This window comes from Dasypus novemcinctus, chromosome 5 (assembly GCF_030445035.2).
Source record: "Dasypus novemcinctus isolate mDasNov1 chromosome 5, mDasNov1.1.hap2, whole genome shotgun sequence".
In the NCBI taxonomy this organism is placed as follows: Eukaryota; Metazoa; Chordata; class Mammalia; order Cingulata; family Dasypodidae; genus Dasypus; species Dasypus novemcinctus.
The window spans coordinates 155,496,751-155,520,230 of record NC_080677.1 but is presented as its reverse complement, the minus strand read 5'-3'; the positions used below and the strand labels follow the sequence as shown (position 1 = coordinate 155,520,230).

Sequence of the window (23,480 nt, the reverse complement as noted above, 5' to 3'; positions counted from 1 at the left end):
TGTACACATGTACATGCATACCCGCCTGCCCCGTGCCCTCCTCTTCCTCCCAGTACGTGGTCATTTAGCTTTCTCTTGGGCAGGGTGCTGATGAGGCCAAGGTCAGAGGTTCTGTCATCTGTGACCATTTGTCTTTGTTCACTGCCATGGCCACAGGCTGTGCTGTCTGCTGAGGCCAGCTGATTTGGAAATGCATGTTGTGCCTCACAGGGGAGAAGGGGCTGGAGAGGTGAGGGGATTTCTAGAAAAGGATTCAACCTTCTCCTTTTCCTCTTTCAGAACACTGAAGTCCAAAGAGAGTCTCTTCTTTCTTCCTGTTCAAGTCAGCATGACAAATATGTGCTGAAGAACACGGAGAAATACAAATTCGTCCCTACAGTGAGGGGGTGGGGGGGACAACTCCATGCTTAGGTGGATTATTCACAGAGCTCCCAAATTATTCCTGCCTTCCGTTTGGGTATGAGTTAGTTAATATTTGAGGATCATAGAAACCTGCTACACCATAAGATTACTTTAGGTAGGTATGGGTTGGTTCAAACAAAACCAAATTACCTATCTGAAATATAGTTATTTCAGATTTCTGTATTTCTGTTACCCAAGTGACCATTGTTCCATTCTGGTAGGCTAAAATCCAGTCCTTCCTCCCTTGAAAATTACTCTGGTGGTTCCTGTGTTCTGTATCTCCTCTGCTACTGCCCTCCTCTGACTGCTTGTCCTCCCTCATGTCTTTGCTTCAGTCCTGTGCCCTCCTGCCAGAGTCACGTTGACGCTGACGTCCCTTGTTGAGACCCTTTTGTGGTTTCCCGCTGTCTATTCCAGTAAAGTCCATATACTATTAACGTTGCAGATAAGAGGGGCAGTTTCTGAACAGATACTTTTTTTCTTTTAGGATTTAGTTTTTTTCCAAATGTTACTTATTCCCCTTCCCCCATTTGTCATAGGCCTAGTTTGTTTGCTTTTTAGTTTCACACAAGTTTGTGGCAGCTCCAGGATACTGATGGAAAGTCTGAGAGCCAGCCTGATGGCAGAGTTCTGCTGCAGGTCACAGATCAGTTGTACAGACTATTTGGGAATGAGTTGTGTCGCTGAGCATTTGCGCAGTATTACCAGAACTGCAGTCAAGATATTACAGTGAATGAGGCATCGGCCCTTGTGTGTGTGTGTGTGTGTGTAAGGAATGAGGTATCTAAAAGAGCCCTCTTAATCACAGAGAAGAAAGATTTTTTTTTCCTTTTTAAATATCCAGTGGTTTTTGCTGTTGTTGTTAAAAGAAAATTGAATACCACCATGCTTTCTATCTTTCCTTGTTTATATTTCTGCATTATTTGGTAAATTAGGAAATTGTTGTTACCTTTAAGGAAGGAAATATCATGGGTAGGTCTAAAGTAGTAGCATTGGCTTTGATGCTGGACAGATCTGGGTTCGAACCTTAGATCTGCCGCCGACAAGCTGTGCAACCTGGGATTCTGGCTCAGCTGCCTCGTCTGTAAAATGGGGACTATCATAGCTGTGTCAGGAATTTTGCTGGGTGTATAAAATGAAACAGAGTATGCCAAGTGGCTAGTAGGGAACTGGGCCCATTCCAGGTGGCTGCAGGCTCTTCTTTGTGGCTTACATAGACAGAGTTTCCTGGGAAAGAATCTCGGAAAACAGACTTGTGCATCCACTGGAGAGGTATTCTGAGCACTTTACAACCTTGTCAGAAGCATCTTCAAGAGGGACAAAAAAATGGTAGTAGCAGAATGCAAACCTAGTCATGTCATGACTCACTCAGACAAAAACCTGGCCCTGAAACACATGGCTCTTCAGCTGTGCTAGTCCTCCACCCCACTGCGTGCTAGCACGCTTATCTTTCTTGGTCTCGTCCCATGAAAGGATCATTTAAGCCACGCAGAAGGGAGCTGTGCCCTGAACCCTGCCTTCCCCCCGGGCTCAGCGTGACCCGTGTTTCTTCTCCTTTGCTGAGTTGTCAGTTATGATATTTGTTTGTTTGTTTGTTTGCTTTTAAAGATTTTTGTTTTATTTATTTCTCTCCCTTCCCCCATTGTCTGTGCTCTCTCTGTCCATTCGCTGTGTGTTCTTCTGTGTTTGCTTGCCGCCTTATCATGTGGCACTGGGAAACTGTGTCCCTTTTTTTGTTGCGTCATCTTACTGTGTCAGCTCTCCGTGTGTGCGGCGCCACTCCTGGGCAGGCTGCACTTATTTCGCGAGGGCAGCTCTCCTTATGGGGTGCACTCCTTGCATGTGGGGCTCCCCTACACGGGGGACACCCCTGCGTGGCAGGGCATTCCTTGCATGCATCAGCACTGCGCATGGGCCAGCTCCACACGGGTCAGGATGCCCTGGGTTTGAACCGCGGACCTCCCATGTGGTAGGCGGATGCTCTTATCAGTTGAACCTCGTCCACATCTAGTTATGGTGTGTTTGAACGCTTGTCAGTCTGCTTCTTCAAGAGACAAGATAGGGGGAAACCCCAGACTTTACCTTGATCTTTATTTTTTTCTGTGAATGCTATATGCTGTACACAGAATCTTCTGTGAAAGTGTGATTTTTATAAATCTAACTTTTCTTCTCTCTATGTACTATCCCACAAAGTTTGTCTTCATCCAAAGGCTTGTGTCACTCACCTAAACCCAAGTTGGGCCAGACGAAAATAGGGCCGGAGGCCACGTGGAGTTCTCTGTGCCGGCTGCTGGCATAGCCCTGATTCCTTGGTAGTGAAACAGCAATGCCACACGTAGAACCGAAAGGTACAGGGCACCAGGGTGGGTGGGGGTGGCATGGGCCTTCATGCTTAATGGGACCAAGTTCCTGTCTGGGGTGGTGGAGATTTTTGGTAATGGATGGTGAGCGCAGTTAACAGCCCTGAACAGTACACTTGAAAGCGGTAAAATGGGGAATGTTACATCGTATATATGTTACCATAATTCAAATGTAAAAAAGAAACTGCAGTGCCACAAAGACTGGTAGCAATCACCATCCTTGCATCCCACTAGTTAGAGCCACTAGTTGATGCACGTGGTCCTTGGAATAAGTAGCAGAGCCATCCACTTTGCAGATGAGAAAACTGAGGCTCAGCAGTAATTAGATAAAGACCCCCTCCCAGGTAGAATGGCCGCCTGCGTCTTGCTGATCCCAAAGCCCCTATTGTTTTTGCCCCCTCTGCCGCCTCTCTTGTGCTCGGGCAGGAGAACGACCCCCTGAGGGGACGAGACATTTTGGCACCTGCTCCCCAGAGAAATCGCCATTAGGAGAGCCCATCCCTTCTCCAAGGCTGTCGTTTTCCCTTGTGGTGATGGAGTTTTAAAATTGCTTTGTACGTTTTGGCTTTGAAATGGTGAACTTACTCTAGGAATATGTGGGTCAGAGAATAGTAGGAAAATAGTAGGAAAATAGTAGGAAATATGTGGGTCAGAGAATAGTAGAAAACTAGGGAAATCAGAAGGGGAAAGGAAAAAAAGCTGCCCCCTGGCTGTCTCAAACCAAAGAGCAAACCGCAGTGGCCGCCTCGGAGGCCACTCTATTTTGAGGGACAGGAGGTTTCCCCGTGGCTTGTGCAGGGCTGGGTCTGTCTGTCCATCAGCCAGACAAGTGTTTAGAGCCCCAGGAGGGAATAGGTGGAGTGAGGGAAGAAGCAGAAAGTGTCGCTTTCCCTTCATTTCTTTCTTTTGCGTCCTGTGCTCTCAGGCCAGGTCTGGGAAGGTAGCTTCAGTTGGTAGCTATGAATTTTCCTGGAAAGTACATTTGTGGTACAATAAAGTAGCTGCATTTGTGGTTGAGATGAGGGCGAGGAACTCATTAGGTAGGGGAATTTCTCATCTTGATAGGCTCTTTGACCTTGAAAAACTGCCCCAGCTCATCTCCCCCAGCATGCTGAAGGAGCAGGAGTGGCCCCTGCAACAGCGGTTTTCAAACCGTGTGGCCCGGTCTTCGATCCTGACATTCATTTAACGGGTGACAACCTGTATTTTCAAGCAATGAAATAGAACAGAAACTATTACAGCCCATTTCAGGATATAAGGACAAACCTTTTCTCTTTAAACTTTCTACTGATGTGGGCGCACACACCTACAAGGGGTTGCTGTAAAACCAAAAAACGTCTAAAAGTCACAGCCACCTCCCAGTCAGTCTCCTTACCTGCTGAAGGACCCCCAGGTGGGAGCTCCCCCCACCCCCACTTTCAGACCCTGTTCTGTTCACGTGTGTGTTGTTAGGTGGCCCAGCAGTGCTTCCTCTGCACGAGTGCAGCAGACGGTCCTGCCCTCCAGGTATCGCGGCGTGCTTGTTGGTCTCTCGTGGCTGTGCCACTGCCCAGCCGGCACCCAGAGGCTCTTCCTTACCTGTAATTACATCTGAGCATCTGCACGGCCTTGACCTCTCTCCTGGATGTTCTGCTGGGAGTGTCAGATCCAAGGGAACAGTAAAAATTCAGAACAGTGAAGGGGGAAAGTTTGTTAAATGAATTGGCAGTAAAATCTTGCTTACTGGGTGGTCTTAGCATGCAGCCTCGGGGAGGGCTGGCCGGGAGGCAATCTGCCACAAGCCTTCTCCACTCCCAGGAGCCTGGGCCCAGGCCCTTCCGTAGCCTCCTGTCTCATCCCTGTGTCTGTGCCGTAGTGGTGGAGAGTGGCCCGTCACCGACACGCACAGCGATTGCTTTAACCGCCTGGTTTCCAGCTGTCTCCTCAACTGGACTGTAAGCTCCTCGAGGCAGAGGATGTGTCTTGTTCGCCATTAAACCTCAGCGCCTGGCACACTGTAGGCGCTTGGGAAATGTGCTTTAATTTTTTGGACTATGTAAAGTAGTATTTACTGTTCCAAGTGACATGGATGGCAGTTGAAGTAGGCCCACACAGCGTGGTGAAAACAAGTAACTAGCGTGAAATCTTTCCACAAGGCGTAACCCTTCAAAGACCATCTAGAGCCATTAAGGGCTGGCAGATCCATAATCTTCTGTCTACATGGTGAGCTGTACTTTTGCATATTCTCAGTGGCCCCTCAAAGCCGCCCTGTGAAACAGGAGGATAGCAGCAGCTCCGTCCTGCAGACCAGGAAACTATTTGGTGGGGCTGATGGCTTGTCCCAGGATGACAACTAAGCCTTGGTGTCTGCACCAGGGCTGGGATTAGAACCTAGGACCATAAATGATGCCATGCTGTCTTAGCTGTGCAAATAGCCTTTCCTGGTTGTGAAATCTAGTGCTATCAAAACATCAATGATAACTTATATCTCTGTCAAACTTTGGGCTGTATTTGCTCTTAACAGCAACCCTTTGAGTTGGTTAAAATGGGAATTATGATTTTTTTTTTTAGTTTATCTTTCCCCCCCTCTTTTTAAATTAGAGAAGGTGTGGGGTTACAAAAATGCTCTGCAGATAAAACAGAGTTCCCATATACCCTCACACACACAGCTTTCCCTGTTATTAACACTCTGTTAATATTAGCGTGATACACTTGTTACAAGTGATGAAAGAATGTTGTTATAGCTTTACAATTAACTGTAGTCCATAGTTTACTTTTGGGTTCACTGCGTCGTGTAGTCCTGTTTTTTGTTTTTTTAAGATTTTATTCCAGTAACATATATACAACCTGAACTTTCCCCTTTAACCATATTCAAATATATATTTCAGCAGCGTTCATGACATTCACCATGCGCTGCCATCACCACCCTCTGTCACCAAAGCTTCCCCACTTCCCCAAACAGAAGTTCTGTACCAGCATAGTATCATCTCCCCATTCCCTGTTCCCACCCCAGCCCTGCTAACCTGTGTTCTCGTTTCTGACTCTGTGACCTTGCTTCTTCTGATTATTTCACGTCCTTGAGGTCCCACAATATTTGTCCTTTTGTCTCTTGGCTTACTTAGTGAGCGTGCTTGGGGGAGGGCATTGTGGGCTTGTTGACTTAGAATGCTGGGCCTCAAGGCTGGGAAGAAGCGTTCCAAGGGCGGCGCTTTCAGCCCAGCCACTCACGGGAAGCCTCGGGCTCGTCCCCAGGGTCCTGGCGTCTTGGGGACCAGGAGAGCCCACCTCCTAACCAGCTGCAGATGCTAATGAAAGCAGGCTGGACACGGTAAAGATGAGGACTTTGACCAAGGGGAGGCGGTGAGGTTTCAGGTGGGAGTTGGAGATGAGGGGGAAGCCCAGCCCTGGGCGGGAACTGAGAAGGCCAAGGGGACCTCCTGTGGTCGTGAGAGGGAGGCTGGGGCACAGTCCCCTGGGTGGTCCCCTCGGGCCTGTGACTTATCCCCGCCCCTCCCGCCCAGCTGTCTGTTCCGAATGCTGCAGGAGGCTGGCTGGCTTGGTGCTCCGGCCTCCTCTGCGCGCCGGCCTTGAGAGGTGAAAGCCTGCCTGGCGCTCCCAGCACTCTAAGCGGCGTGGCCTCAGACCTGCAAGGGGGTGTGATGGTTTGGTCCTTTTCTGCGAGATGTTTATGGCCCACGCTGGGTTGTTAGGCAATTTAAGGGTTTGCTAAACATAATTTCCATGCAAACTTAGCCATATTGGGCCAACTTCCCTAACCCTTAGAGGAGAACGAGCCCCACACGTTTTGTGAGGCCCTCCGCACTCTCCCCAGCTGTCCTGGGGACCTGGATGGCCAGTTAGAGCGTAGTGTGAGGGGCTTTTCCTCAAAGAGCCCGAACTAATAAAGACGCTGAGTCCTGAGACCTGGACTCTCACTTTACCTGTGGTGCAGACTGGTCGTGACATGGAGCCAGAGAGCCAGCCAGGGACCCTGGTCGAGGCTACCAGAATGCAATCGCTAAGCCATTTCTTTACTCTGGGGATAAATGTATCCAATGTGTATTTAAATGTCCATTCCCTGTGTCATGAACGCCTATTCACTTTTCAAAACCCAAGTGCCACTTTCTCTCGTGTGCATTCATTCAACAACTCTTTTTTTTTTTTTCCACTGCTTAATTGTTTATTTTTTTTTAAGTTTTTTTTTATTGACTTTGTAATAATATTACATTAAAAATATATATGTGAGGTCCCATTCAGCCCCACCCCCCACCCCCCCTCTCCCCCCCCCAACAACACTCTTTCCCATCATCATGACACATCCATTGGATTTGGTAAGTACATCTTTGGGTACCTCTGCACCTCATAGTCAATGGTCCACATCATGGCCCATACTCTCCTCCATTCCATCCAGTGGGCCCTGTGAGGATTTACAATGTCCAGTGATTACCTCTGAAGCACCATCCAGGGCAGCTCCATGTCCCAAAGACGCCTCCACCTCTCATCTCTTCCTGCCTTTCCCCATACCCATCGTCCACCATGTCCACTTTTCCCAATCCAATGCCACCTCTTCTATGTGGACATTGGATTGGTTGTGTCCATTGCACCTCTATGTCAAGAGGAGGCTCAGATTCCACATGGATGCTGGATGCAATCCTCCCATTTTCAGTTGTAATCACTCTAGGCTCCATGGTGTGGTGGTTGTCCTTCTTCACCTCCATCTTAGCTGAGTGTGGTAAGTCCAATAGATCAGATTGTAGGTGCTGGAGTCTGTTGAGGCTCAGGACCTGGCTATCACATTGTCAGTCCAGAGATTCAAATCCCCTAAATATATCTTAAACCCCAACATTAACTGCACCTCCAGCACATTAGCATGAAAGTCTTATGAAGGGAGATCCCATCTGAGTCCAGATTCATCACACATAAACACCATTTCCAAAGAGGGGCCATCTGCCCTGGTAGTTAACCCCATCGGCCATGACCATAACTCCCATGGGTCTCTTTAGCCCTCACAGGAACCAATATCTGGGGGTTGTATCTGCTTTATCTGTCTCTCTGACTCTGCTCAGTTGTGCATGAGGGCAATCCTTCTGCCAGCCTCCAGACTCTTTTTTAGAAACTCGTAGCCATATAAACTCATTTCTCCTTTCCATTTCCCCCTTACTTTAGGTCAAACAGCATTTTAAAGTCATGGTATTTTATGTAGACATGGATATTCTGCCGCTCCGCATTGAACCTTCCGTATAAGGTCATTTTCCAGTTGCATCATCAGTTGGTATCAACAACTCTTTATTGAGAACATACTCTGTGCTAGAGGCAGGGCATACGGCATCGAACAGAACAAAGACCCGGTCCTCAGAGCATTTGTGTTTTCCATTCCTGAAGCACCGTGTACCCACCACATTGCAGGACTCGATCTCACGGCTTTCCTCTGCCCAGTGACCTGCTCATTGAATAAAAGAACAAATGCTGGGAAGCAGATGTGGAGCAAGCGGCTGGGCTCCCATCTACCATATGGGAGGTCCAGGGTTCAATTCCCAGGCCTCCTGGTGAGGGCAGGCTGACCATGTGGTGAGCTGGCCTGAGCAGAGAGCTGGTACAGCAAGACGAGGCAACAAAAAAGGACACAGAGGAGAGACAATGAGAGACACAGCAGACCAGGGAGCTGAGGTGGTGCAAGAGATTGAACGCCTCTCTCTTACTTGGGAAGGTCCCAGGATCAGTTCCTGGTACCATCTAAAGAGAAGTCAAGCAGACACAGAGGAACATACAGCGAATAGACATAGCAGACAACAGGGGTGGGGGGTGGGGGTGGGGGATAATTAAATAAATCTTTAAAAAAAAAAAAAGAACAAACGCTTGCTTCCTTGGTACTTCCATCTCTAAGTGAATGACCCAAACCGTGCAACTACTGAAAAGCCACCTAGCAAGAGCGTTTCAGGCAGAATTGCTTTGGAGATGGGTTTCTTAGCACCTAACTGCAGAGCCTGTCTACCTCCCATCACGTATGGGTGCTAACTGGAAAGTTAGACCTCCAAAGTTGGGCACCACCTGTGCATGCCAACACCTCAGCCCTTCAGGCTCCTGTCGGGTTGAGAAGGGGGAGAACCTGCACAGGCAGCAGGACTTGTGCAACCTCCAAGCTGAAATCCTGTCGACAGGAAGCACACACGTTTTTGTTTCACCTGCAGACCGGTGCAGGCGTTTCCTGGCCATTGTCTATGGTGGCCACTGCGGCTCTGTTTCCGTCTACCAGCGGAGAGTGGCTAGAGCTGGCTGAGCTCCCTTACTGGAGCTGGCTGTGTGTGCCTGTTGCCCAAGCCAGAGTCCCAAACTCTGGAGAGGCAGGGCAAGATTCCGTCCAACCAAAGTCGGTTTCACAACCATGTGATCAAGGAATGACCTAGGAAATGAAATACTCTTGGGTAAAAGTCAAGACATCAGCCCCACATGTCTTTTTATTCTTTGTCGGTGCTGTGGCCTTGGTGTGGTTTGCTTTGGGGGGAGTTACTGCTGTTGAATTAATGCACCATGGCCAGTTTGGGCTCAGAGATGCCAAAATGTTCCCCAAGATCCACTGGGAAGAAATTTGATCCTTCATAGTTTCACCTGGAAAGGAGAACATATAGCAGATTGGGCATGAATGACTGTGGAGTGGGTTGCTTGGCTTATCATTATGCGCCTAAAGACTTAAAATTTATTGTGCGATGCCAGGGGCCAGTCTCCCTTGCAGCGGCCATTTAGATCATTCCCTCTGAAGTATCCATCCTGTCACCATGTTGATTGAAGACCTTGCTCTCCTCTTTTAGAGCAAGAGGTACAGCTACAAGATGAAAGTCGGGACGCAGAGTAAGACTGAGCTGGACATAGGTAGTTTCCCCTTTTAGAAACCTGAAGTAGTAATTGCAGCACCAGAGCCTGTATTTATTTTGTCCTGGCTCCGTGTGCCTGTTGTTCATAGGTGAACGGGCAGGCGGGACGGTGGACACTGTTGACGGGTTCACTGCTTAAACACCGCTCCAGCCTCTGCTACAAGCAGCCTCCACGGGGCTGGCGTCCGCAGGCTCCCACCACACCCCGCGGCCTGTCCACGCCAACAGAACGGGGCACCTAGCCTGGTAGTGCGGTCCGCCCGTCCCCACTGTCGCCGCCGCCAGCCATGGGCTAGGTGGGCGTGGGCAGAGGGGGAGCGGGTTCCCACTCAGTATCAGGGTGCCCTGCTGGGCAGGAAGGGCGACCCCTAACCCAGAGCCTCTGCTTTCCCCTCAGCCTCGGGCCCTGCCCCCAGGATGTCTCTACTGACGGAGCTCTGAGAGCCAGGGCACCATGTACAGCGTGGAAGACCTCCTGATTTCCCACGGCTACAAAGTGTCAAGGAACCTCCCAGCACCCCGCGAGGACGAGGAGCCCCGGCGCGGCCTCACGAGGACAGGAGCCGGCCAGGGTGTGCTGAATGGGTATGAGAACAGCCCTGCCGCGCTGGCACCGGGTAAGACGTCCCTGGGGCCGGGCTACGCGGGCCAGCCCGAGAGCCGCCGAGGAACCCCGGGAGGCCATCGAGAGCTCCAGAGTTCTTCTGCCTCTAGAACTTCGGAGACGGGGTGAGTTTCCATGTTAACCCACCCCTTCCTTCGGACTCGGGTGCTTGTCGAGGGTTCAGTAAGGGAACTCCTTTCTCTCCTGGTAGTTGGCTGGGGCCCCCGGGGGACAGGGGGCTTAGGGATAAGAAGCGTCTCCTCGTTGAGGTACCTGGGAGGCCCTGGCCACTGGGGGCCTCTGACAAATGACTGATAAGCGAGTTGGGTCACGCTAGGTCCTCGGTTTTCACGTCCTGCTCCTCCGTCCCCTCGTCCGGTCTTCATCTGGCCTCAGGCAGGCACCGTTGAAAGCCTCCGTAAATGCTACTGCATGTCACGACACGGGCACAGTGTTTGGCTTTTTAATTAATATGCGTCTGTGTTTTGTAGGCCAGGGGAGGTGAAAAGGGGCTTCTCCGTTTGTGAAGAAGAAAATCTTTCTTCTCGTAAGCTGATATAATTCCACTGGCTGCCAACGCAGCTTTCTCTTGTGCACACACTGGCCCCAGTGTGCAGATCCCGTCTGGGTACAGCTGCATCTGTGGGTGTTTCCTCACCAGAGAGAGAGAGCGAGGTTAAAAAATGGGGTGTCTGGGCAGCTGGCCACTGAGCCAGCCCCCTCGGAGCCGTTTCAGCCCGGAGGAATCCTTTGTCATCGTTCCCTGAGAGTGCGTTTGTGCTCTGAGGCCGCCCTGGGGCAGGGCACGGGCTGGGGCCGGAGCGCTGGGTGGACGTGGGCCTTGCTGTGGAACTGCGTGCCAGGCCGAGGTGGGCGGTGGAAGCGAATGGAAGCAGAGAGACCCACGGCCCACAGGAGGGAGCGAGCTGCATCTAACGAGGTCGGAGCCGCTCGGCCCAGAAAGGCCCTTCCTCGCTGGGTGGCAGCGTTCGGGCAAAACTGGGAGGCATCCTGCTCATATGGACTCGGTGCGTCCGGCACCTCCCTGGCTGGGCAAGCGCGGAGCGGGCAGGACGCCCTGAAAGCAGGGACCTGCTGCTGCGTCAGGACTGCGTCTCCAGCGAGGGGTAGGAGTTGCCCCCGAGGTGCCAGGTGCAGGCACCAACCACACTGGAGGAGGACTTGCCCCTGCTTTCGCTCACCTCTGCCCTGCAGAGCCCGGGCCCGTGCCCACTGCTGTCTCGGCCGCCTGGATTTGGGGAGAGGGCCGGTGCCTTGGCGGAGCGGTGGGACGGCCTCGGGCACGCCGCAACCTGGGCTGCGTGTGGCTGTGCCTGAGCGGATCCCTTCCCTCCAGCCAGCCCCGGGCACCGTGGCGGGCCTCGTCTCCCATTCCTCCTGTGTCCCACGGCGCTTGGTTTTGCTCTGCTGGTGGATGCAGAACCCTCCCCGCCGCTTTCTAGCGCAGTGAAGGCAGTGGCCATGGCTTCCCCACACATGTGCTGTGCCGGCCACGTGGGTCTCCCTAAGACTCAAGGGGCCGGTGCAGAGTTGGGTGCCGGAGCGGTAGGCAGCCGAGCCCCCTGTAGGAGTCTGTGCTCTCCCACAGCTGGCTCGGCGCTTTTGGCCCCTCGTCACGTGGCTCCCTCCGATGGCCCCTGCCGCATAGACCCGCTGGGCTCTGCAGGAGGCCCCACCCTCCACCAGCAGGGACAAGCTTGGGCCTGCGCTCTGTTGCGCTGGATGTCTCTGCACAGGTGACAGAGGGCTCGGCAGGTCCGGCCGGCTTCCCAGGGTGCCGAGGTTGGCTGAGGAACAGGGAGACAGACAGGAGCTTTGGTGTCGAAGAGGGCCTAGTAAGATAGAAAGAGAAAATGCACATGTTTGCAAAAATCCACCAGTGTCCAAAGCCTCCGACACCAGTTGCAAGACTCCCTGGGTTGAAATGAAAAGGTGCTTTCTTTCTTTAGTAGTTGATAGAGAGCTTGGCCTTGAGAAAACAGGAGGCAAACAGAGAGGTAGGCACAGAGGGGAGTGACTTGTCCCCAGTAGATAAAAAGTGGTTTAGGAGGAAAGAAATAGGTGCTAATAGTTAACATTTTAAACTATTAGAAAGAAAGAAAAAGAAAAACCAACAGTACTGTGACTCACGTAAGGAGCCTTGGGTCACTCGACACGGCCTGTCCCACGTGGTCCCTCTGCTTGGCTGGTCGCAGGCTCTGGGGCGGGGAGTGGGGGGCCCTGACCAATCCAAGCCATTAGGGTGCCTGGAAGAGTCGTGGGGCCTCCTCTCCTTGCAGTTTTCAGGGGCTCGAGGTCTGCCAAGGGTGTGCCCCCAAACTTCAGGGACAGTCCTCAGCATTCCCTTGACTTCTGGAAAGACGTAGGTTTTAGTGGCTTAGTCAAGGTGACCAGACCTCAACATAGATGGTTTTGTTTCTTCTGGTAGGATGGCCGCTAGCTAAGCCCGATGGCCACCTCGTCATTTTAGAGACAAAGAGCTTGAAGCCCCGTGAGTGCACATGACTTGTGGAGGGGCCCAGCCCTGGCCGCTAGCCCCCAGCTGCCAGGCAGGAGCGGCTATGCGGGCCCCTTCCTGCGGGCAAAGGTGCGCAGCTTGCCAGGTCTGTGACGGTGGTCTTGGGCTGGAGGGACGTTTCCCACTCCTTGTCCTCTTCCGTCCCTCCCTCGGCACACATGGCAGTCTGGGAGCACAGCCATGCCCCCTTCCTGCTGTGGGGAGAGCTGTACAAGGAAACTGTCCTGCCATCTCCAAATGGGAGAAAGGTGCCTGGTGCCGCTCTGACACACTGCTAAGTGCCCACCACTGGAAAGTGGCACTGGCCGTTGCCTGGGCTTGGCCCAACCATTGCATTCTCTGGTAAGAGTGATCAGGGCACGTTTCTTTTCCTCTGATAATTAGCATCGTATTAGAGCAGAAGTTTCTTGTTTAAGGACAGGTTACATCCAGCAGAACTTTAAAAAGAAGAAAGGAATACAAGTGTGGCCCCTTGACTTAATTTCTAACATGGGGAATCCTTGTTTCCTAACTTATTGAAGAGGCTGTGCTTTGACCGTTATTAGATGGAGTAACCCTGAGTCCCCAAGATGGGGGGAGGACAGTAAAAGGGCCAGTACGTGCTGCACACCTCTCAGGCTCACAGAGCAGGCCCAGGAGTCACTGCCCATTTGCCCCCAGTTAATTCAATTAATGGTTAGAGAGGAAATTGTGTTCCACAAGTAGATATCAGTGTAAGGTATTATATTGGCCTTAGAGCTGAGAACTTGATGAACATTTGAATCCCAGGGTCTGGACTCTGTACCCTGAGTGTGCTACTCCCTGCTGGGCAGCCCCACTCCCTCCCCCGACCACCCACCCCCACACCGGGCCACTTCCTGTGCCCCCCCCCCCCGACCTGTCTGAAAACCCATGACCCCCTGCTGGAAATCCCAACCTACCCCGGTGGGCCCCGCTCCCCTCAGCGTCTTCCTCAGGCTCCCACTGTGTTCCTTCCAGCACCTTCTGCCCTCCTGGGGATGACCACCTTCCCAGCTCATCTCCGACCCTGCTGATTCCTGACCTAGAGTTTTACGTTCAGTAAACACTCATCTTTAAAAAAAAAAAAATTCAGCAGACCCAGTTCAGTCCGTACGTGCTGCGGCAGCTGTGTGTGTGCCCGGCGCTTCAGAACGAGGGCCTCGCACAGGTTGGGAGGTGGAGAAGGATTTGCCGTGAAAGCCCCTGCAAGGCTGGTCTCCATCACTGGCTTCCCTTCCCAGCCCTCGTCGGTGTCGCCAGCTTTGGTCCCGACATGCCAGCTCTTGCCGAGGAAGAAAGTAACCGTGGGCTTGGCCAGATGCCCAGGAGGCGGTCCCATCCTGGTGGTAAAGTTCCCCTCCTTTGCAGACTCCTCGGGTGAAAGAACCTGGAACCCACCTGAATAAGAAGGGAGAGGTTGTCGTAAGGCAGCCGTGGCAGAGAACCTCATGGATCCCCGCAGGTGGGAAGTGAGAAGAGCTGGCGCCGCTAGAAGAGGGGTCCAGGGTTGCCTTGCCACTCGATGTAGCTCCAGGTCTCGGCTGCCCCCCCGGGGGCTCGTGGTGTGTTGGTCACTGTCACCATGCACAGCGGCCGCCCCCTCTGCCCCTGTGTGTCCACACCCTCCTCTGCCGGATGGAGTCGCTTCTGCGTCCCAGTGTACTCGGGTCCTGGTACTTCTGCTCTGTCCTTGACTCTGCACGGTGGTGTGACTCCAGAGTGCCCTGCCGACTGCTGTCCTTCTCTCAGTTTATGTTTTTGAGAAAAGGATTGGATAGTTCTGGACATCCAGAGGATTCTCTGCCCATGGTCAGGTGGCACCACCATCCCTCAGTTGGTGAGGGGAAGGGGCTTGGACAGGGTGAGGGAATGCTCAGAGTCCGATGCCGGGCCCCACCCCATCAGGGGCTGTGGGTGGGGCGGGTCCAGGCCAGGGGGGCTGACCGTGTGCTCCAGAATTTACTCTCTTCTCTGGTCCCCGAAACTCTGAAGACCTGGCATATTTTCCTTTTCTAAGCCATTTGTCTCACCAGGGAACTCGTTTAGATGCTAAAACTCTCCTAAATGGTCTCCGTAACAGAGCGGGGCGATGCAGTTGGCTGCAGGCTTTGCGTGAAAGTCATTCATGTGGTGCGGAAAACAAAAACAAAACCAGACACAAAACACAGACTGGGCCAGACGTCACAGCAGCGTTGATAGGCCTTAGAGTTAGAAAACCTGGAATGTCTGTGAAAGTGTCATGTTGTACAGGACAGTGATTTCATGCTAGATTTTCATATCTTGATTTTTGCCATACATCCATCAACAAATACGTATTGGATGTATTTTATAGGTGGCATCCCTGTCTTCTCTCTGGTGACATGAGAAGGGTGCTTCTGAACCTTACCTTTAGCTCTGCCTTCCAAGATGGGAATGGGAAGTATTCTTTTAGTTCATCAGTTTGAACCAAATTCATCTTTTGTGGCACAAAAAGCCTTGCTTCAAGGCTTGCTTACCAGCACAGAGAGAGAGATTAAGGGGCAAAAAGAGGAAGTGGGCAGGGGGAAAGCTAGGTGTTAGCAGGACGTGGAGAAAACTGCCTGCTTAAAACGCACACAGCTTCAAGCGAGTAATCCTTAGTAATCCTTAGCTACCATTAAGATACATAAAAGCCTGTTATCAGGCAGTCAGGTTTCCTTCATGTGTTTCCTCTGAAATCTTATAATTATAGGAAGTTGTAAAATAACTTAACCCAGAGAGGTTTGAATCTGAAAGTCACACCATAATAGGTTCTTCTCTGCTTAGCCCCAGGAATTCTGGTGAAAAGTTGCGCTCATTGACCGTGACAGCAGCTTGTAGCACTCTCCTGTCATCGGTGGCGGTCGTGGCTAATTAGAGACCCTGCGGTCTGGGGGTCTCTGATGTGGCGATCAGGCCTCAACTTGGGAGGTTCACGTCTGATCAGTAAACCGCCATTCTAGATCATTTTCAGAGGCTCTTTTAGCTTCTCTCCAATCACGTGCTGCATAGAAGGCTTTCCAAAAAAGGAATGCTTCAAGTTTAACATCTGTTTCTATGTATCTCTTTCTCTTTACAAAATTACAAATCACAAGCATAATTTGTCTCTTAGCTGCTGATTTCATATCCTGTTAGGCATTGTTGTTTTGACCTCTTCACAGAGAAAAGCATGAGCGAGCACACAAGAAGATTCGACCCCTGTTCTTCGCTGGGGTCTCTCTGTAATCCCTTCTTCTTTGTTCACGAGCCACGGAACCTTCGAAGCGCCTGGATATTGTCCTCGTTCCTGTACTGTTTCCTACTGGCTCTGCCGCCACGGTTTCCTCTCCCAACCAGGAGCAGGTGGCGCCCCTTGGCCAGGAGACTTGCGGAGGACAGCGATAAGGAGGTGCCTGGAGAGTTAAGGAGAAGACGCCGGCAGCAGCACTGCCGAGAGCTGCATTTGCCTTGCCATCGCCAAGAGGAGTGTTGCTAGCGTGCAGTGTCTTCTTCGGGTAAAGGATTGGATGAGCCAGTGACCTAGGAAGTATCAAGGGATGGAAGGACATGAAGCATGTGTCGAGGAGGACACCTGTAGGCTTTCAGGTCCAGGCACTTTGCCTCAGAGAGGACAAGCCCTCTGAGTTGCTGATAGGCACAGAGAGTCTAGACCAGGAGTCCAGGGGCCATACTGATAAGCGCCAGCTATGGGGCCTTGGGGCCACGGCCTGGCTTGCTGGGTCTTAGTGTCCTGGCCACGGGGCCGTGGACCAGAGGTTCTTCTCGGTCCCTTTGGGCTCTCAGGTTTGCTGTCCCTGGTGGTGGCCCCTCTCCATCCAGCAACTCTAAGCTTGGCTTCTAAAGAACAGTGGCTGGCACGAAGAGCACTCAGTACCTGCTCATCGAATAAACGAGCCAGCGAATGCAAGGGAGGGAGGGGAACCTGGGGCTCTCTCCTTCTCCATGTCTCTGGTGGCAGTGTGTGGACCACAGCAGGGAAATTGTAGGAGATTCTCTTTATTCACAGCAGATATGCTCTCTACAGTCGCCCCTACTCCAAATTAACAAATACTGAGCCATCGTTCCAAGATGAAGCATATGGCTGGGTTCCTCCAAACCTCTGGTCACATTTTCATCCACTGATGTGCGTGTAACCTTGTTTTCAGTGTGTTTCTGTTTAAAGACACCGTATTTCATGTATCTGTCGATTCATTAATGCTGAACTCACGGCCAGCAGCACTAGAATTCACGCCTGGTCATGGCCAGTCTAACATACGCGTTTTCTCCAGAAGGCACGTCACCGCCCTCCTGAGCAGGAACTCTGGATTATGCTTGGGGGCCATTTTGAAAAGTGAAATCACCAACAAAAAGCCCCAAAAAATGTGACACTAAGTAACTGTGGGAAGAGCACTTGTTTGCATTCTGAGAGCCGGAACAAGAGGCCAGAGTGTTACCTTGTTCGACCTCCGCTGGGATAATGTGTGTCTGGTGGCTTAAATTTTTGCCACTGTGCATCTGTCTACCAATGACCATGAAGGCGCCATGAGTGTCGGTTTTGGGGATACAAGTAAATTTTAGCAGGTAGGCAAATTCACAAATACAGGCTCCGTGAATCATGATGGTTGGCTGCGTTTTGGTGGAAATTTGATATATCCCGATTAAAGAGGACATGTGAAAAGACTGAAATAGTCTGCCTGCCTACTGACTTGACAAGAGAGAACGGCTCGACCTTGCTCTTCCTGCTTGGTTTTAATGAACTAAACAGCAGTTGGTTCTGCATCATCGCTGTGGAAATGGGTGTGGATTTTTCCTTCATCACGCCATGATAGTCAGCTATATCATTATTTCCTGTTGTTTTGAAGTCCTGTTGATTACAACTTAGAAAAAGCCCATACAGACCTAAACTAATCCTCAGGTTCCGATAAACCCTGTCCTTAGCCACCCACACCCCTTCCCTAGATGATGGAAGGAAAAAGAGTTTCAAATTTACGTCCTGCCCTGAGTTTAAAGGCCCAATTTATTTTAATTAGGTTAGTAAGAGTAATAATAGCTGAACACAAGCATTTCTTATGTTTTAGACGCTGTGTTAAACAGTCTGAATATATTATCTAATCTCACCCAAAAAACTCTCGGAGGAAGGAATGAGTGCCATGCCTCTTCACAGGAGGACGCGGGGGCAGAGGGGCTCAGCACGTTGGTGAAGGCGTGTGAGCAGAAAGCAGGTGAAGGGCGAGAAAGCTGTGGTATTGCCGAGAAAGCTGTGATATCAAAGGAGAAAGGTGTGCTATCCATGGAAAAGCTGTGGTAGCCATGAGAAAGCTGTGGCATCATGAGGAAGCGATGGTATTGACGAGAAAGCTGTGCTATCGACGAGAAAGCGGTGGTATCGACGAGAAAGCAGTGGTATCGACGAGAAAGCGGTGGTATCCACAGAAGCGGTGGTACCCACGAGAAAGCGGTGGTACCCACGAGAAAGCGCTGCTATCCACAGAAAGCGGTGGTATCGACAAGAAAGCTGTGCTATTGACCAGAAAGCGGTGGTATCGACGAGAAAGCGGTGGCATTGACGAGAAAGCGGTGGTATCGACGAGAAAGCGGTGGCATCGACAGGAAAGCTGTGGTACTGGGGGCATTTCAGCCAAGAACCCCTGGCCCCAGGGCAAGCCCCCCCACTCCATAACAGCTGCTTCCTGTCCTGGGCAGGCCCCTTTGGGGTTGGTTGCGGGACACCGGGCTCCCCCAGGCCTGGCCGCAGGTGTGGTCTGAGCCCTGCTTTCCTGAGGCTAGGAAGAGCCCGAGGGTGGTCAGGGGCCTGGAGGCGACGGCGGGAGGGCACGGGCTGCCCCTGCTCCCGCTGGGCGTCCCCTGGTCCCTGGAGAGGCCCCTCCCTGAGGATCGGCATCCTGGGGGCTCTGCGTCCTGGGGGCTCTGAGGCTGAGCCCCGGCACCGTGGTCCCCCTGGGCGGCTTTTCCTGCCGCTGGGTGCCTGTCGCTGGGTGTCTGTGTGTGGAGAGGATGTGCACACAGGTCCTTCTGGAAGGCTCTGCTGGAAGAAGGAGGGTCCAGCGTGTCCTCTCCCCTTTAAAGTCAGGCATCCGTGCGTTCTTGCCATTTTAAACAGTGAATTGAATTTAAATAAGTGGCCCACCTGAGTCATCTGTGAAACAAGCCTTGTTCTCTCATCAGTGCGTTGTCGGAAGGATGTTGTTCAAATATGACCTGGCTCAGTACAGGTGGTTCCGGCATGTTCTGCAGAAGAGGGCTCGGGGCACGTGCTTCATGCCCACGGGCTGGGCACCCTCTGCCAGCTCCCACCTTCTCTTCTCCATAGTATTTTGGTTCTTATTTAAAGATTTTTAAAAAAACATTCCCCCCCGCCCCCAAGTTGTCTGTTCTCTGTGTCATTCACTGTGTGTTCTTCTGTGACCACTTCTATTCTTATCAGCAGCACCGGCAACCTGTGTTTCTTTTTGTTGTGTCATCTTGTTGTGTCAGCTCTCCGTGTGTGCGGCGCCACTCCTGGGCAGGCTGCACTTTCTTTCGCATTGGGCGGCTCTCCTTATGGGGCACACTCCTTGCGCATGGCAGGGCACTCCTTGTGCGCATCAGCACTGTGCATGGGCCAGTGCCACATGGGTCAAGGAGGCCCGGGGTTTGAACCACGGACCTCCCATGTGGTAGGCGGACGCCCTAACCACTGGGCCAAGTCCACTTCCCTCCATAGTGTTTCGCTTCTCCTCCTTACCTGCAGAACTACGCTCTTCTTCCTTCTTGTTATTCTTTTGCCACTTCCTACTTCTCATTTCTTTTTTTTTTTTCTTTATAGGTGGGTTTGTCAATGGACGAGACTTAACCTCAGAAGTGTGGCCCTCAATGAGGGATCTTTCCAAGTCCCTGGTTTGATTTCATACATTAAAAAGACCTGTTACCAGTGTTTTCACCACAATTTGCAAGATGTGCCAGCCTTTCTTTCACATCAGCACCACCAGTGCATTTACTAATTTGTAAAAAGCCAGCAACGCGCCCAAGCTCCACTCCCTCCAGCAGGGCTCTCGCAAGCCTCTGACCTTACCCCGTGTATATAAAAGGTCTTTACGAGGCTGTGCAAAGTCTATTACAGTCCCAGCCCAAGGATTATTCAGGCAACTGCTGGCAACCAGAGAAGGGCAATTTGTGCCCATTTCTAGCCATCAAGGTTTTAAAAATATTATGATCCTGAAGCAGTGCAACTTGGTTTAGCAGTGGAATGGCTTCCAAGGTCACTGTCCGTTCAGAGCTAATCGTATAGAACCCTGAGCTGGGTGAGGAGCCCAGAAGCCTCTGTTGCTGAGTAACTGTGACTTCTGGTGCTTTCCTTCGGGTACATAAGGTGCTTTTCCAATGATGAGTCCTACTTGATTATCATCATGTGTGCTGATAACTTTGGTGCATTGGGATGGTTTTCCTATTCTCCTGCTTCATATGTCTAAATTTAGCATCATTTACAAGGTCTAATAATCTTGCTTCCTCTTCCAGACCCTTTGTTAAGTTTGTGTTTTTAAAAATAACAAAGATGAATCTCCTGGAATAGTCTGCCAGGTACTTTATTTCAATGGCAGTATGAGAAGAGAGAAACTGAGTTTCTATGCTGTTTATCATTAGCACTCATTTTTTGAGATACCGTAAGAGTACAGGCCCATAGCAGTACTTTAGCTGCCTGACCACGCATCTGGGCATTGTCTAGCTATCCCTCTGCCAAGGCAGCAGGTATTCTTTTTTGAATTGACCTTCACTAAGTAGTGATACTCACCCATTATGTTTTCAGAACAGCTTTATCTTTTCTGACTGGTCTTTAATTTCTGCCTGCTCCTTCACTTTGGTCTTAATCTTCTCTCAACCTCATATTTTCCCTTCCCTATTTGTACCCCTGTGCCAGAGGGTTATTTGCATAGAACAGGGTAATGGGTGGACCAAGGCATGCTGAAAAACCACGCTGCAGACTCCGAGGCCCGAGGAGCTTTAGGAGCACTTTCCATTAGGAGAGGTGGCAGCCCCTTCCCAAGGACCAGCCCCCGCCTGCAGAATCTAAGGCACCCTAAAGAGATGCCGAAGCACCTGCGGCCAGTCTAGACGGGGAAGGTTTCTCGTAGAGGAGCAGCTGTGCTTTAAGCCATGCCCGTGACCTTCCAGTGCACATGGTCCATCCGGTGAGAATGACCGGCCCGTCTGCAAGCGGGGCCACTTCTGGTGGGAGTCCACTGTGGCAGAGGACGGCAGCCATCCACTGGTCCAGGATGTGACCCCAGGCTTGAAGGGCCACGCATCTGCTAGACAGGCAGAGCTGCAGGTCTGGAAGAAATCACATGCCTGGCGACCCCTGTAACGGGGCGTCCCCACCCCCAGCCTCACCTCCAGAGTGGTGTATAACTGGCCAGGCTATTTGGGGACGCCCCTGGGAAGACCGGACTCAGGATTTTGCCCACGGGGGAGGGAAGGAGTCACTCTAATGAACCCCCAGCCAGGTAGGCAGGCAACAAGACCACTCCGTTTTCTCATGAAACCCCGCTCCGGGCTGCGCCCCGCAGTGGAAGCCGCGATGCCAGATTTAGCATGCCCAGTTTATAGCAGATTATGCAGCTAGGAGGACCCTGGTAATCGTAAAGCCTGTGAATCCGTGATGAATGGTTATCTCACATACTGCCCCATTCTAGCATGCTGCCTTTTTGTTTTTTGGTTTTTTTTAAAGGATAGTATTTACTGCTGTGGCTAAAAATGAGTCACTGTGAGCTAACAGAAGTTTCTCCCAATTTCTTTCACAATTATCTTTATGCATTCAGTGAATAGATTTGCTAATTTTCTTTTGGGCAGGTGGCTTTCCACGTGTTCATATTTCAAATATTTTCCAAACAGAATTTTTTTATCAACTATTTTGTTGACATCACCTCCCTTTTCTCTGATTAGGTCAGGGAGCTGTTAGGAAGTGTAACTTCTGCCTTGTCCTCCCAGGAATTCTGCATAAAGCCTCTGCTTGTTTCATTGAACTCGCCAGCACAATTTATTTGGGCTATCACATTCCACATGGCTTACCTTATCTTTTTCCCACCGTGTTTTAATGTGCTCAGCATGTTTTTGTAAAAAGTCCCATTGTTTTTCCTTAAATATGAATAGTCTTCTTTATTAAAAGGAAAAATTTGATCTCACTTTATTTCTTTAAAGGTGTTAGAAAGCATGTTCTTGGTTTTGAAGCTGTCTAGGGTGGCGTGCTTTGTAGCTGGCAGTGAATGTCATATAGAAACCAATAACTTGTCTGAAGGAGCGTTTTCCGTAACTGTCCCCAAGTGGGCCTTCCTGTGCCCGGCAGAGCCTGGCGTATGCTACAAAGTGGATGCTTGTTAAACGAATGCTGCCTACTTCTCTATGTAATGTGGACTGTGCTTTTTAATAGATATCTAAATTTTCCCAAATGACCTGTTTTCCTTAAATCAGTATACTGTGCAAATAAAAAAAAAGCAATTTAATCCAGAATATTTGCCATTTGGATGAGTTTCCTATATGGCAGTACTGACAAATTTGAAGTAATAATGTATCATTTTGGGGTGGGTAAATAGATTCCCTCTAGAGAAAACTGACCACATCACTTCTGGAGGAAGGGAACCTTTTACAGCCTGTTTATGTTCTTGTCCTATTTATGTCATTTTTTATTTTCCTTCTGATTATGCTCATGGCACTTTGGGATTTCAGCCACCTTTCCTAAGCACACCACATGCTTACTGTGAAACCAAAATATCCATAGAGAAAATGAGGATAAACCACATTGCCCTGTTTTTTCCAAAGTCGGGGACTCCAGGAAAACGTTTATAGGACAGTGAGGAGTAAGGAAGATTTTAAAAAACCCCGCAGCCCAGAAAGCCCACTCACCCCTGGCTTTGGAGCAGGGGCAAAGGCACTTCCCAACGACATCTCCTGCTCCCTCTTCAGCGGGGTCCCTGGCAGTGGCAGCGTTGTATTAAGCTACAGTTTTTAAGCCTGCGCCTGCGCCTTGCCCAGAGTCTGAGACCCTGTAGTCCAGCAGGTGCGAGAACTTGTAACTGGTTTGTCTCCTGCCCTGTTCCTCGGGCTGCTGGTGGGCTGTGGAGTCACGGAGGCGTTTCTGGGGTATGGGGGGCGGCTTCTGGGCCGATTCGCTGGCTACCTGGGTGAGGCTGGCGTCCTCACAGGGCCAGCAGCGATGGCCTCCCCAGGGGCCAGTGGCCCTGCCATGCTCTGCGGAGCTCTCAAAGCCTCCAGCCTTGAAAACGTGACTCTGCTGACAGCAGCAGAGAGGTGGCGCGCTCCAGACCTGCAGGTGCTAAGGCACCTCGCGCCGCGGACGCGTGAGAAGCGCACGGGCGCCTGGTGCTTCACCTCAGACAGATTTTGAGTATTTTCTACTTTTTCACCTCAAGGTGATGATTTGCTTCAAGTGGCTGCTTCATAAGTTATTGGGTGTGGGCATGGTGGCAGCATTGGAGGAGCTGCCCTCACCTTTTAGGGGAAAGGAATAATTCCAAGCAGCAATGCTTTTTTTTTTTTAGTTTATTTTTTATTTATTTCTCCCCACCCCACCCCCCATTGTCTGCTCCCTGTGTCCATTCGCTGTGTGTTCTTCTGTGACCGCTTCCATCCTTATCAGCAGCACCGCCAATCCGTCTCTTTTCGTTGCGTCTCTTGCTACACCAGCTCTCCCTGTGTGCGGCTACCTCAGGCTCCTGGGGAATGGTGGCTCAGCTGAA

At 51.0% G+C, this 23,480-nt stretch overlaps 1 protein-coding gene across 2 annotated transcripts in view; it reads left to right on the top strand.

Moving 5' to 3' along the window:
• The window catches only part of JCAD (junctional cadherin 5 associated), a 44,453-nt gene that overhangs the window by 6,105 nt on the left and 14,868 nt on the right, over positions 1–23,480 (top strand). For both annotated transcript variants that reach the window (XM_004455820.4, XM_004455821.5), the window contains exon 2: positions 10,008–10,339. In XM_004455820.4, the coding sequence (XP_004455877.1) occupies positions 10,065–10,339 (275 nt within the window). In that variant the 5' untranslated portion in view covers positions 10,008–10,064. The remainder of the gene's footprint in view (positions 1–10,007; positions 10,340–23,480) is intronic.